A 14,786-nucleotide genomic window follows, 5' to 3' on the forward strand; every position below is an offset into this window, starting at 1 on the left:
AGAATTAGGGCTCTCTATTGTGCTTATAAATAGAGGTGCTCCCTCATTGTAAAATCATCCTAAAATTATATAGTGAAATCCCTGGCTTGGCATCGCCCCAGACGTAGATACGCATTGTATCGAACTGGGTAAATAATTCGTTATGTTAATTCTCCTTTATATTCGTGATTGCCTGTGTTTATTTCCCAACATATTGACTGTGTGAAGGTAAGTGACATTTCAATACCAACTTACGACAGTAAAAAAATTACATCCTGAAAGTTAATGATTTAACACATCAATGATTGTCATTCAATTTTTTATACTTTTCAAGCATAAAACTTTTTATTATTAAAAACAAATTAATTATATTTGATGATAAAGAAAAAGAAAATTTTCAATTAATCCGATCCACTCGGTTCAAGTAATCAGTCTTAAAACAATTTTCGTTTAAGCTAGGTCAGGCTAAAAAATTTATGGGTAGAAACTTTTAGCCCTAAACCTACTTGGTTATAAAAATATACTCCTACAGTCCTACTATAAAGTTAATTCATATCATAGGTTAGTAATAAAAAGATATCTTGTGTTATTATCCTTAAGTAACACATTCAACAAATATGTTATGGGTAGACCATATTTTGTAAAATACTAAAATTCTTTGTTAGGGCATCCACAGTTGGACGCCCTAAGCGACGTCCTATGCACCGCCACGTCAGCATTTTATCCTCCTCCCATTCCACCTGCAGTGGGCGGACTATAGCCCGTCCTAAGCGACGCCCTAAGCATTTTATCTGTTATTTAAATATTTAAATACTTCAAAATTTGGAAAAACAACTTCATTTTATTAAAATTCAAACATTATAATACGAAATAAAAAAACTACAATTTCTCAACGGCGGCGGTTGCGGTTCTAAACTTCTTCAATCATGTCGGTCATGAGCTGAGTATGGTCTTGTTGGTTGCGCATTGAGGCCTGTCGCTGCAGAACCGCACCGAAGCCCACCGGTAATCCTCGAGTGACAGGCGAGGTCGCCGTGCTGGAGCTAGATCCGGCTTCATCATCAACCCAATCGGTGACATGTCCACGTTCTTGTTCGACTATCATGTTATGCATGATGATGCACGCATACATGACGTCGGCGATGACTTCCTTGTACCAGAAACGCGTCGGACCTTTCAGGATTGCCCACCGCGATTGAAGCACCCCAAAAGCCCGCTCCACATCCTTCCGCGCGGACTCACCGCTTTGCCGCAAACAAGACTCTCCTCTCACAAATTGGGCAAACTGATCGTCTTCAAAAAAACAGGTCACCTTGGGTATATGCCATCGGCCAAGTAGTACCCCATATGATGTGAGCGGCCGTTAGCAGCTGAACCGGATGGCCGGACCGCGACCCCTGCACTGATCGGCGAATAGGGTCGATGGGTTGAGGACGTTGATGTCGCTGTTCGACCGGCTACACCAAAGTAGGCATGCCAGATCCAGAGGTGGTGGTCAGCGATGGCTTCTAGGATCATCGTCGGGTGGCTGCCCTTGTAGCCGCTAGTAAATTGGCCTCTCCACGCCGTCGGGCGGTTCTTCCACTGCCGGTGCATACAATCGATGCTCCCTAGCATCTCGGGGAAGCCGTGCACCGTCTCGTGCATCCGCATCAGGCTTTGGGCAATCATCGCAGTCGGGCGTCGCAAATATGTGTCGCTAAAAGGCTCCACAACTAACTTACAAAATTTCTTGAGACATTTGCCGCCAGTTGTATCCCCGACATGAAGGTACTCGTCGAACATATCCGTTGTTGTGTCGTAGGCCAACTGGCGGATCGCAACCGTGCAATTCGCAACGGCGTAAGTCCGGGTCCCGCCGATCCCGTCCTATGCACCGCCACGTCAGCATTTCAAAAAAAAAACAAAACGCGTGAGCATCGTCCGCGTCGTCCACAGTGGCGGACGATGCGACGGACGATGGGGTATCCTCCGCGCATCGTCCACTGACGATGTATCGGGTACATCGTCAGCGGACGATGGTTAACCCATCGTCCGCGATGCTGCAGTGGCGGACGATGTGACGGACGATTTGCGGATGCCGTTAGATACATAAATTATTTGCCATATCGACAAAGTTGACTAGTCCATGGTTAGTTAGACCCACCTCGATTCCTCGAATAGAATATATCACATATATTCAAATTTCAAATTTCTTTCGAAAAAACAAGTCATGAGTTGAATAAATGTGCCTCGTTTCTATTCATTCCTACAAGCAATACAAAAGAGGGGCTGACTAGGTTTACATAAACCCATGTGCATTGCAACTTGAGTCTTGAGGAAAGAAAAACCAAAAGCTATTGCCGTTGTTAAGTAGAGACAGAATTGAATTCCAACAGACCAACAGTATCCTGCACATCAAATCATATTCTGTTAGGTAATAGACAGTGAATTAAATCGAGTAGTTTGGGCATTAGCCAATTATGAGAGAGAACAAAATCATGTCTTGTGACATGTTAACATTCCCACCACCTACAGTTAAAAGGCTATGGAGCAAGCTTCTAATTCAACTCAGTCATACCCAGTTTTCCACATGGATTAATGGGAGTAAATTTTTTTTAACCATTCTGAGTTAGGATATGCGCCCAATATGGCTAATGCTACATCAACTGAGCATTTATTGCGCTGCATGTTTCAGTTTATGCACGATTGGCTAGCTTGCATCGAAAAATCAAACCTCATCGACAGATATTGAAGTATGGTGGAAATGGTTAGTTACCTGCTTCCACCTTAACCAGTTTTTGTTGAGCCAAGTCTCTGGACATCAACAAGCTGGTAAAGATCTCCTCGTCGTTGTGTCTGGAATGGTAGGTATGTTCTGAAACACAACAAGAAATAGACAAGTTGAGATTGCCTAATCAGAGAGTTAATATTGAACTTGGATATAATTGTTAAAAGACTTTAAGTGCATCGATTGTGGTCATGAAAGAATCAAGGACGGGTAAAAGGTAAAATCTGTTTGGCCAAGAAACAAGATATGGATTTTATACATGCGAAGACATAAATGGGAAAGGATTAAGAGTTCTTTATTAATTTCACTGAAGAGAATGTTTTGCCATATCGTTTCAGATCTGAGATCTTCAAATTTAAGATAGACATTTTCGCTAAAAAGTAGTGCCAACGCAACTGTAATGGTAAACAATGATATGAATGCGCAATATAAAGCTATACTTGTGCGTGTAAATGAGCAACATTACCTTCTTTGCTCAATAAGGGAATAATCAATCTCGGATATGACTATCGCCTCGTCATGTTCTGTGGTTGCAAGTACTTCACCAAACTGCAAGATAGAGTTCCTTTATATGAATGTGAATTTAACTTTAATGAATTCATATTCTAAATTTTGTTCGATTTTCCAAACTCATTTTTTTCTCATTATATACTAATGAAAAAAATTGTACCCTAGTGTTTGCACGAGAGTTGTTGAGCCGTCAACACTAATAATTCATCAGTTATTGAACCATGATAGTTTTCTTATTCAACTCATTCTTGTCAAGAAACTCTTAAATCACTAGCACTTGGAATCATGCCATTTAAGTAAACTTATTCCACTTAAATCGGTATAAATAATAATATACTATTAACTTTAATTGACCGAAATTTAGAATAGGAATAAAAGTAAAATGCACCCTAACCTAATTGTATACTTACTGGCCCGACAAGAGTAGAATGCCCCCAAGCCACATAACTAGAACCAGTGTCTCTAGCTGGTGAACAAGTAGCTACATACAACTGCCAAACAATCACAACATTAATTTAGTTCGCATGCATTCATGTACTCTGTACATGTTAACTGATTAATTTCGTGGCTAATCATGCAAATACTGACCAGTTACAATTATGTTATGGTCAAGTTCATAGGAATTGGTCAATTTTATGACTAAATATACACATACATTGATTAGAGTAATAATCATGATAAAGGTCAGGTTCATGGTAATTGGTTGATTTGGTGGCTCTTACAGTGCAGATATGATACATTTAATTTAAACAGTTGCAGTTATACTATAAACTGTTTAAGTCATTATATCCTCAAATTTAGGGCTGAAATAACTAGACAGCTCCATTAAGGATTAAATGTCTTGTTAGTGATAGACTGATTTTAAAACAAAATAAGATCCACTATTTTAAGGATTTTTTAATAATGATAAATAGTTTTAAGTAATTCTTTGATTTGGATGTCTAATGACATTGTACTGAGTACATAATCAAGTAACCAACTGTTATACAGTACTTAAATCAATTTGACTTTCAAATCAGACATTAGGACTTAGGAGTCATATACATAGATGATAGAGGAAGAGAAACAGACTTCCTCAACCTAAACACAAAATTACAATCAAATTTTATGTTTAAATGCTAATAAATGACTCATTTAACCACTTCAAGTACTCATTCTAATGATAGAATAAAGGATAAATGGAAAAATCCTGTAGGCCAATTTTCATCTGTAGCCCTTTATAGATGATTAAAATCTCCAAGCAAATAATTCCATATCTTTAGTCAGAGACTCAGAATTGAATTTTGAGAGTTGTAGAACATTAAAATGGATGCGCACATTATGGCTAGTTGTATCATGTAAATACAATATGGAGTTATATCTGACTAATTTCAGGCTTTCAGCAGTCAGAAGCACATAACTCATAATACAATCAAAAGCTAGAAATAACAATATACCTGACAATCCGCTGCCCTGAATATTAAGAAGAAATGCATCAGTAATATAATTCAAACAACACATAACTTGAGGAAAGAATATATTCCTCAACCTATCCACTCTACCAGGAAGTAAATTTGCACACATGAGACAAAAGTTATTGACCATGCAAAATATTCATTAAAAGTTAATTCATCTAAGGATGCTTCTATAGAGTAACTGAGACTAGTCCACATCCACATTCCATATCACTATGTGATCTTTAAAAACTCATGGGCTAACTTCCTCACTACAAGCATTACATATAATCAAGATTTTGGCACAGATACAGAATGCTTATGACGTGTTAAAGACACCCACTTATAAGTTATAATCATGTGAAACGTCATTGATGTTATCAAATCAAACAAACATAAATAACACACTGTTAAAAACTCGTTCCTCAAATCAAGCTAGCAATAGATGACCATTCCAAGCTTCTAGCAGTAGGAATAGTACTGTGACGATTTCTATTTAGGCTTAAAGGAAGGACCATGTAAAGATACTACAATCATATGTTTGCCATCATTCTTATCCACAGAAAGAGACAGGCAATTCAGAAACTGATAATAGCAGTCTAGCATCTGATGTGAACTGCGGAAAATTAGCTAGTTCAATCAACCTAGGCAATCCCTCGTAATAATATCAAACATTAGCTACAGATCTTTGTAATAAGAAGCTTGGCCATTAGCTTACCGTGCCCGCTGCAATAACTCCCAATGAAGGGGACCAGTAGTCATGTTAAAGGCCCCTGGATAGCAAATCAAGTGGGCACCTATCAAATTAGAAGAGGCAGGTAATTAGGTGCTACAAGCCATGTAGATAAGAACGTTATTTTCATGATTTTTTTAAACCTTCTAAGTAGAACAACAAAACAACTGACATAGGTTAATCAAAATCACATTAATTTGATAAATGAATCAGCATTTTGTCTAAGCAGATCCTAATGGAGATAACTTTCAGCAAATAACCAGGCGTATAAGATTCAGTAAGAACCGGATTGACCTTATACATGTCTAGTAGAACTTTGGAAGAATCATTTAGAAACTTGAAATAGGTAACCTCGTAGCTATAACACACTGTACCTCTGGCAGCATATATCGCTGCTAGTTCTTGGAACCGAATGTCATAGCATATGCCTATACCAATACGTCCAACATCTACATAAAAGAGACTCTGGTTATACACTCAAGAAGCTAAAGTGTGTGTTCTGTAGTATAGAAGGTAATGCATAAAACCTCAGTAAAGTAAAATCATGTTTGACTGCATTAGTCGGCCAATCCAGGCAAAGTAACAAACCGAGCTTTCAACAGCTTATTTCAGCTTTTCATCAAAGAGGTGGCTATGCAAACATCATAAGGAGAAGGAAACTGAATATTCATCCAACTAAAGCATGATTGAATTGGCATTAGATGTGAAAAACTTAGAGCACACGATGAGACTGCTATGGAATTAGAAAGTGAAATCACTTGACAAGGCTGATGAGAAAAAGCTGTTCAGTATAAGACAAAAGAACTTTGGTGATATAAAAAAAGGAACTTCAATTCATAAATTTAAGGGTCCTTAACTTCAAAAATAAAGATATACTCCCTCCGTCCCAGATAATTCGGGTCACTTTGACCGGGCACGGGTTTTAAGAATTATAATGAAAAGTGGGTTGAAAAAATTAGTGGAATGTGGGTCCTACCTTTATATATTAGTTTTATAATAAAATGTGAGTAGAAATGAGTTAGTGGAATATGGGGTCCACTACCAAAAATAGTAAAAGTGAAGTGGGACAAATTAATCCGGGATGGAGGGAGTAGTAACTTCAAAAAATGCTAGAAAATTTTGAAAGGATACATTAAAAAGCCTTAAAAGCATATTGATCTTAACCTTCCACAACAAATACTTGATAAACAATTAAAATTTGTTGTACTGAATTTCATAATGGTATCATAAAGTTATTTAACTATAGTAGATTGAGAAATGAGAGCTACACAGAACCTGTGTCGACGATAGTGGGAGTCTCCCCTGCTGTAAGGGTCTTTGATTCTTTGAAGGTCATTTTACCAGGAATGTCAATGTCAAACAAATGAATCTGTAGACAACGAGAAGGACCTTCAATTACCATTCACCACACTAGACTTTCCAACAAGGTGAAGGAGTAGTTAGTTGAGAGATCCCAATAATTTCAGTAAATTAATTAAGGCTTTTGAAATGAAAGATTGTGTGCTGCTTTAATTTATTTCAAGAAAGAACGTGTACCTTCCTGTGCTTAGCTTTAAGCGTTCCATCTGTATCAAAGACACAGCAAGTATTATACAATCTGTCACCACTTCGTTCGGGGATTGAGCCACCAACTATCGTTATCTTTAGACTACGAGAAAGCTCAGACAGCATTGCTGTTGAAGGCGATGCATCACCACCAGCATCAATATCCTCTGCATATACTGGAAAACTATCATTTGAATATGGACTGTTCCAAATTTCCTGACACCAAGCACAAACAATGAAAACATATATTTAGCATTTCAAATCTATATTATCTTGACCCCTAAAACTATGCTTTGGTGACCATTAACATTCTGTCCGAGTACTTTCAAATCTGTATATTAGTTCAGTAATTATGTACAGTTAATACTAGGTTTCTTGCAATTCATTTTTAGGTGGACTCAAGATTCATTTTTGAACAGCCACTAGAAATGAATTACTAACAAAACAAGATTGTAAGAAACTAATTATGTGAGAACAAAAAAGAATCATTTTAAGCTTATGACTTACAGGAAGAAGAATCAGCTTAGCACCCTTTGCTGCAGCACCCTCGATTATATGACGAGCATGAGCAATGTTCTTTTCCTTGTCAGTAGTAACTGCTAGCTGGCAAAGTGCAATCTTAAACTGAAATAAGAAGCAGAAAAATTGTAAATTCATCCAAGTCAATAAATTCTCTATTCTCACCAAGTGCAAAGACATAAATCATCTTACAAATTATATTAGTACTACTACTATGTAACAAGGAGAAACAGAACATAACAAACGACCACACAAGAAACTTGAAGCTTGTACCTAGACACATAGAATCAACAAAATAGCCTTAACAAACAAAAATATGCCATGCCAACGAGCCCCAAATTTGAAAATTCGTAATACAAGGGAAAAATGATAGCACGCCACATTTGTGCAAAACTTTTGCGGAATATGAAAAAGGTGAATCAATATAAGTTGCCTTGGTAACGGGAGGAGTTGGTGGCGGAATTGCAGGTGGCACTCTAGCTTCCTCTGCGGAGGCCATTATGGTGGTTGTAGCCGATGAAATTGAACGGATGGACGTCGGGGGAAAACCACAGCTGCTTATTCTGGCGCGCAATGTCGAATTCTTAGATAGGTACGATCGGATTTTGGGAGAGAGTGAATGGGAAATTGAGGAATGGAGAGTTCGAATTTGAGCTGAGGAAGAGGAGAGCATCTTGAAGCAGGTGTAAAATTTAGTACTCACGCAGGTCGCTCTCTAAAATTTGTTTTCAATGGTAGGTAAAAAAGAAAAGTCCATTTTCCGTAAACGACGTCGTTTGGATCATTACACACACCTCTTTCAATTCTCTTTTCGCATCGATCGACGATCCATGCTACGCACTCGAATTCACCCTCGAAAGCACTAGAGAGAAAATCAAGGGAGAAGGGCGTGCGTCAATCCATGGTGTCGTTCGTGAGCGTCTTGCTCTATGGAGTTGGCGGAATTGTGGTAGCCGCCATGGCATTGCTCGTCGCTTTCCAGGAAAAGCTCGTCTACGTGCCCGTGCTGCCCGGCCTCACTAAATCCTACCCCATCACCCCTGCCCGCCTCCGCCTCCTGTACGAGGATGTCTGGCTCACCTCATCTGACGGCGTCCGTCTCCATGCTTGGTTCATCAAGTTCGCCTCCGATTGTAAAGGTTTGTGCCTTTGTTTTTAGGTTTCTGTGTCTGCTCTACTGAGTTTGGGTTCTTTGGAGTTGCGATTTAACTTCAATTAATGAATCTAAATTTTCTGATGATTCGACTCTAGATATTTAGGGATTTGTGGCATTGAGTTGAGTAGAAGAAGTTTCCGTATTCTACTTTGGCTAGTGTTATGGGGTGATCTCTGGATTTAGATGCTGCGTACTGATTTTTATGAGAATTAGTGGCTTCGAGTTTGGAAATTGGACTCGAGGCTATATAATTCACTTATTATGAACATTTATGTATGGCTTAATGAGAAATATTAGAACTGAGGCAGGAAAACAGGAATAGCATGCTGTAGAACTGCTGGCAAAATTATATTCTGAAAATACTTTTAGTTGATAGTAGTATCATTTTAGATTTACTTAGATACATAGTATGCATTAACAAGCAGAGTTCGGTGGTAGGGGCTGGTTAATTTCTTTGCCATATATGATTTGAATAGTAATTTTGTCTCAGTGCCAATATGATTAAGATACTAATCGTAGTTTAGTTTAGAATTTATGGTATCAGCTGCTAAAATGTGAGCAACATATCACTAACTAAACCAATATTAGTCTCATCTCTTCAGTTGATCGACTACTGTGTGGTAGTGATTAACTGGTGGTATAACAAATCACTAGATAATAGTATGAATATTTGTGTTGTTGATTGGAGAGTGGAGTGGATGGATGGGCAGTTTACTCTGGAACTTTGTCTTGAGGCCTAAGTTTCTCAAGTTTGGAAAATTATGGACATAAAAAGACCAGATATACATCTCTCTATTCTCTGTGCATTCAGTCAAAGACTCAAAGTAAAATAATGAAGAGGGTTGAAGGAGAGAAAATATTTGATGCTTTGACATTATCTAAAAAGAGCGTGGGTCTAGAAGTAGAAACATCTATTGAAAAATTATTACTCCAATATTATGTGCCTCCTTATTTCTAGCCTTCTCTTTTTCTGACTACCTTTGAATTTGAAACGCAAGTTATTATCGATTGGACTTACTAATGCTAAAACATGTTTTCATGACTTTTTCAGGTCCAACTATTCTCTTTTTCCAGGAAAATGCAGGCAGTATCCCTTTTATTGTTCTTTATTGGTAATTTGACAATGTCTGATGTGTAGAGGACAAGAGGTAGCTCCCAGTGTTTCGTATTTGGGAAGTCACTTGTGCATATCTTGTTGGGCCTTGACTAATTAATTACAGATATTGCTCATCGTCTTGAAATGGTTCGGGTTATGTTACAGCGATTGCAATGCAATGTTTTCATGCTTTCATACAGAGGGTGAGCAGCTTTTCTAGAATGCAGATTGCAACCAGAGTTTGTTATCCTTTTTATGTGTGTACTGTGTATCAACTTGCATCTAGTTCGAAGTGCTGCCTATGGAATACATGTATCATTTTCTTCTGAAAATGCTTTATCCTAGTCTAGTTTACCTCTTTCCTTACTATTTCTGCTCTTATTCTCCCATCCCCTTTTGATGGTATTCTCGGTACATTTGGTCATTATGTGCTTGCTTATTTAAATGAATTAGCTTAATTTTCTGCCTTGAAGTTTTCAGTTATGGAGCTAGTGATGGGTTCCCTTCACAACATGGCATCACTAAGGATGCTCAGGTTTGCCTTCTGCTCCTGATATTTTACATAAAAAAGTCTTGCAATCAATTCTGTAAGCCTTTACTTAGAGAGGACGAGGATTACCGTTTTCTGCAGTGTTTTTATATTTAATTTTAATTTTTTTACTTCTATTTTTCCTGGGGGTTGATATGGGTTGGATGCAACTCATAATAATTCATGCCATTTTCCCACTAAACAGGCTGCTTTGGACCATCTGGTTCAAAGAGTAGATATAGACACTTCCAGAATTGTGGTCTTTGGAAGGTCTCTTGGGGGAGCTGTTGCAACTGTGCTAGTTAGAAACAACCCAGACAAGGTAATATCACCCCTACAGGCTGAGAACCATTGTTCTTTTTCATCTTCCATACTTTTTTTATTCTCTCCCTCCTGAGTGATTTTGTATAGGAGGGGAAACCTTCCTTTGAATACTGGTGCCATATTGTGCATAAACTTCTGCTCTATGCATCTAAACTGCTCCTACAGATCAACTGATGTATATAAGCAACCGTTTCTTTTACCTTTATCATTGTACTTATAAATAATACTCATATCTTTTGATATCATGCTAATGGAGTAGATAGTGGCACAACTACGGATTGCAGTTGTGAACTTGTGATAATGTGGATTAAAAATTTAAAATACACATTAACTAATGTGGAAGTTGGAATACTGTACTAATATGTATTGGCAGCATGCTCCATTTGCCTCGTACTTTGTACTTATCATTTCCTAGTTTGTTCTAAATTTTTTAATGTTGGGAATTGGGAAATTGCATGTAAAATGCAAACTAACACAAACTCTGACATTTGCATTTTACTTTTTTATGCAGCAATGTTGGTTTTAATGTGTCACCATCTCCTCTCCTCAAACTTTCATATCCATTTAATTCTATAGTGATGGGTTGCTAGCCTTTTAGCATTTGCTTTTCATTTTCAAGTTTTAGAAATATGATGTAGTCTGGAACAGTTGCACTCCTTGCTTGACTCGCTCTATGACTAATTTTAGATACAATACTTTTAGCTTATATTGTTTCTGTCCTATTGGAGTTAGTGAAATGTACCCACCCCTTCTCATAGTATCATGCTTTCTCTGCTATCACAGGTAGCTGCACTGATACTGGAAAATACTTTCACATCCATTTTGGATATGGCTGGCGTTATCTTACCATTTCTGAAGTGGTTTATTGGAAAAGGTGGTTCCAAGGGTCCTAAAGTTCTTAATTTTCTTGTTCGCTCCCCCTGGAGCACCATTGATGTTATTGGAGAGGTGAGGCTACATGTTGATAGAGTCTATTATTTTACACATGTTCTGCTTATGGTTATGTGGGTGTCTTGCCAAAAGTATGCTGGCAATAAGCTCCATGTGGCTTAAAGCTTAAAAGGCTCAGAATTTTATGTTAGAATATGAGTCTTTATCAAATTCAGTTGCTACCAATAAATTTAAGATAAGTGATCAATTCAATAATTCTTGCCGTACACCAACTGCTGGCGATTTTCAAATGTGAATTAACCATGCTTATCTCAATCCCTTCAGTCTATCAGATTTGTATATATACGGGCTACATCTCGTCAATCATTCCTTTCCAGTAATACTCTGCCATTATTTAATTTTGTCATTTGTGAAAGAGAAGTTTTGTGTTAATTATGATAAAAGTATTCCCTAACATCTTATGTTCTTAACCTGCATAGGTCAAACAACCAATCCTTTTCCTTTCTGGACTGCAAGATGAAATGGTTCCCCCATCTCACATGGAGATGCTATATGCTAAAGCAGCTGCACGTAATCAGCAGTGTTTATTTGTAGAATTCCCTACGGGCATGCATATGGATACATGGTTGTCTGGTGGTGATCGCTATTGGAGAACAATTCAGGAGTTCTTGGAAAAAACAGTTCCAGAAAAGAAGGATAGTGGCTCCTCTAAAGCAGGTAAGTTTCTGGATTTATTTTGCTCCTATCTCCTGAATATCTACGCTGCACTGTACTCTCTGTAGCTGGATTTTGACTTCAATTTACCACGTTAGGTATTCCAAACTTCAAGCTGAGGCACCATCTTTAGAGTAAGAATGATGATTCATCTAGGCCCAAATGTCTATTTATTCTGCTTCTTGTCTATTAGTTATATTTATGAAGCAGCAAGGTGGTCTGCTATTCATGAGCATGTTATTACTCTTTAATGCTGGCCCTTTATAGCTCTACCCTTTACAAGAAGAATATGGACTCTGTTGTTCCAGACTCTGATTCTGTAAATTTCTCCTTATAGCTTTCGATTCTAGACATGTAACTAAGCATCTAACTGTATTCCTTGCTTCCCCTGTGTACATCTCTAGTTTTTTATCTCTTGTATTGTGCTTTGAGAAAATTATGAGGCACCTATAAATAGGGGCAAATCCTTTGCAGAGTTGGATTTTTTTTCCGACCAATTGTTGCCTCATACTTTTTGCTATAATATTTTCTGTTTCTTTCAGATTAATGTGGGGGTTTTGTGCTGGGATGTGGAGTTTTAGTAACTAAAATTTGCAGTAACTGAAAGCAATGTGGTTGAAGATGGCTGCTACAATTCGTGTCATTAAGAGCTTCTCTCTGAGGCACAAATTTTGTACGACAGAGGTCGGAAGCTTTATGGTATATATGAGCTGGCCCTGGTATATACTGCACCATTTCCAATCTAGAATAATTGTATTTGTATGAACAACTTAGAGAAAATACTTTTCTTTTATAGGTAAATGGAATTGGTGGCTTTTAGTGTCTATTAGTTTGGACCTAATCGTAGTGCATGCTAATATGAACATATTTCTTCGTCTCATCGTATTACCTCAAGTTCTGTTGTTGGCTATATTATCTTTATCTTTTGTTTCAAATGCTATGGAGCATACAGTTAAAAGTCTATCCCTCTGTCCCATAGAAATATGTGTACTTTCTATTTTCGTCTATCTCATAAAAATATGGGCATTTCCATTTGTGAAGGGTTGTCTCCAACTTATTCCTCATATACGTCAATTGATTTATAACTTATATCACTATGACCTACCACTACAATTCATTAAACACTAATAATAATGTGGGTTTCACTATCCACTAACATTACTTTAACTATTATTATTTTTCTCTATCTTACTTTACGTATTATGCATTAGTTTCCGTGTCATTTTAAATATACATATTTTTATGGGCGTGTTTGAATTGAAGTTTAACTTTCATTTAGAACACAACCATTTTGCTACAATGCTTTTATTGGTTTTTCATTTTTATTTGTGGTGTTTGAATTGATGGTATGTTATCTATAGTTCTTAATAATACATGTTTGGTTTGTTATATAAAGTCATGTTATATTAGGAAATTTCAAAATTATCCTTTGACCTTTTCTATATTTTCAAGACTAAGAGCTATATTACTAATTGGATGCAATTTAAGATTGAAATAGTGTTGCATAGGTTATTATCATTGAATTTTTCATGATAATAAAATAATCATTTCCAGCCTTAATTTAACGAGCCCTTGCCCATTGAACAAGCCGCACAGAAAATTTAAGCAACAAATCAAACACTAGATTGAGTCATTTAATGCACTTTAAATATCCCTGTCTACCAATTTAAACACACTCTAATAATAATGTGAGTTTTACTATTTACTAACACTACGTTAACTAGACAGATGCTTGCATACATAATATTATACTCCATCGGTTTCCTAAAAATAGAAACTTTGCAAACGGTACAAATATTAATGTAAAATTGGTAAAGTAAGAGAGAGAAAAAAAATGGGTAATGTTAGAGGGAGAAAGTAAAAAAAATATTGAAATTAGTGTTAGTGAATTGTGAGACTCATTTTCTAAAATGAAGAGTTTCTACTTTTAAGAGAGACGAAGAAAGTGTTTATATTTGAAGGAAACTGAAGAGAGTATATATAATGTTGAACTTGGCTAAAAATCCCCCTCTTAGATGATACTCCGTTCCATATAAAAATGACATAATTTATTTTTAGTTTATCTTAAATAAGAAGGCATATTTCTATTTCTTAAAACTCTCTCTCTAGTCCATTAGATTTGAAAATGGAGATCTAGATTCAATCTAGATTTTAGATAATTTTTGTGCATAATCTGTATTATTGCAGATGTGCAGGATAATTTTGTCCATATGGGAAAACATTAGACATTTAATTATATATACTCCTATAAGCTAACAACTTTATCCATAAGGGAACATTAGACATTTAATTTAGTCCATGACGTGAGTATCGAGTAATAATTGGTGATAAATGTTTTTACCATTCTAAGAAGAGCATCAAATGGAAAACCTGGTATCAATATGTATTAATTCAAGAAATTTAGGTTTTTCTTGGCTGATTTCTTTACAACAATATAGTTTACTATACATTCTTTACCAAATTCATAATCTTTTCATTGGACATACTTACAAGGACATCCAGCTAGGGGTAAACAAGTGCATTAATTGGATGCATAATAAGCTTCTTTTTTTTATTTCTTCCCATTTTGAGTGTCAACAAAAATTTC

At 36.8% G+C, this 14,786-nt stretch overlaps 3 protein-coding genes across 6 annotated transcripts; 1 reads left to right on the top strand and 2 right to left on the bottom strand.

Annotated features, from left to right (window-relative positions):
• Window positions 1-889: 889 nt before the first annotated feature.
• LOC125195101 lies at window positions 890-1,764 on the bottom strand. Its single transcript, XM_048093298.1, has 2 exons — window positions 1,578-1,764; window positions 890-1,272 (listed from the first exon to the last, which is right to left on the bottom strand). The coding sequence occupies exons 1-2, from the start codon at window positions 1,762-1,764 to the stop codon at window positions 890-892; spliced, it is 570 nt and encodes a 189-aa protein (XP_047949255.1).
• Window positions 1,765-2,130: 366 nt separating this feature from the next.
• Window positions 2,131-8,273, bottom strand: LOC125194471 (omega-amidase, chloroplastic-like). The gene is made up of 11 exons (XM_048092707.1): window positions 7,923-8,273; window positions 7,478-7,594; window positions 6,962-7,186; window positions 6,701-6,794; window positions 5,800-5,874; window positions 5,411-5,489; window positions 4,696-4,711; window positions 3,670-3,750; window positions 3,216-3,298; window positions 2,738-2,836; window positions 2,131-2,369 (listed from the first exon to the last, which is right to left on the bottom strand). The coding sequence occupies exons 1-10, from the start codon at window positions 8,160-8,162 to the stop codon at window positions 2,749-2,751; spliced, it is 1,098 nt and encodes a 365-aa protein (XP_047948664.1). The 5' UTR covers window positions 8,163-8,273; the 3' UTR covers window positions 2,131-2,369; window positions 2,738-2,748.
• Window positions 8,274-8,390: 117 nt separating this feature from the next.
• LOC125194472 (alpha/beta hydrolase domain-containing protein WAV2-like) lies at window positions 8,391-13,079 on the top strand. Of its 4 annotated transcripts, XR_007171763.1 has the most exons (10): window positions 8,391-8,628; window positions 9,697-9,732; window positions 9,866-9,944; window positions 10,222-10,276; window positions 10,476-10,592; window positions 11,378-11,542; window positions 11,965-12,202; window positions 12,298-12,333; window positions 12,742-12,918; window positions 12,996-13,079. XR_007171763.1 is itself a non-coding variant. In XM_048092708.1 (9 exons), the coding sequence occupies exons 1-8, from the start codon at window positions 8,391-8,393 to the stop codon at window positions 12,330-12,332; spliced, it is 963 nt and encodes a 320-aa protein (XP_047948665.1). In that variant the 3' UTR covers window position 12,333; window positions 12,742-13,079. The 4 variants fall into 4 exon arrangements, 3 of the variants coding, with proteins under 3 accessions (XP_047948665.1, XP_047948666.1, XP_047948667.1); XM_048092708.1 differs by having other exon boundaries at window positions 12,742-13,079; XM_048092710.1 differs by having other exon boundaries at window positions 8,409-8,628; window positions 10,215-10,276; window positions 12,742-13,079.
• The last annotated feature ends 1,707 nt before the right edge of the window (window positions 13,080-14,786 follow it).

This window comes from Salvia hispanica, chromosome 6 (genome assembly GCF_023119035.1).
Source record: "Salvia hispanica cultivar TCC Black 2014 chromosome 6, UniMelb_Shisp_WGS_1.0, whole genome shotgun sequence".
Taxonomy (NCBI): domain Eukaryota; kingdom Viridiplantae; phylum Streptophyta; class Magnoliopsida; order Lamiales; family Lamiaceae; genus Salvia; species Salvia hispanica.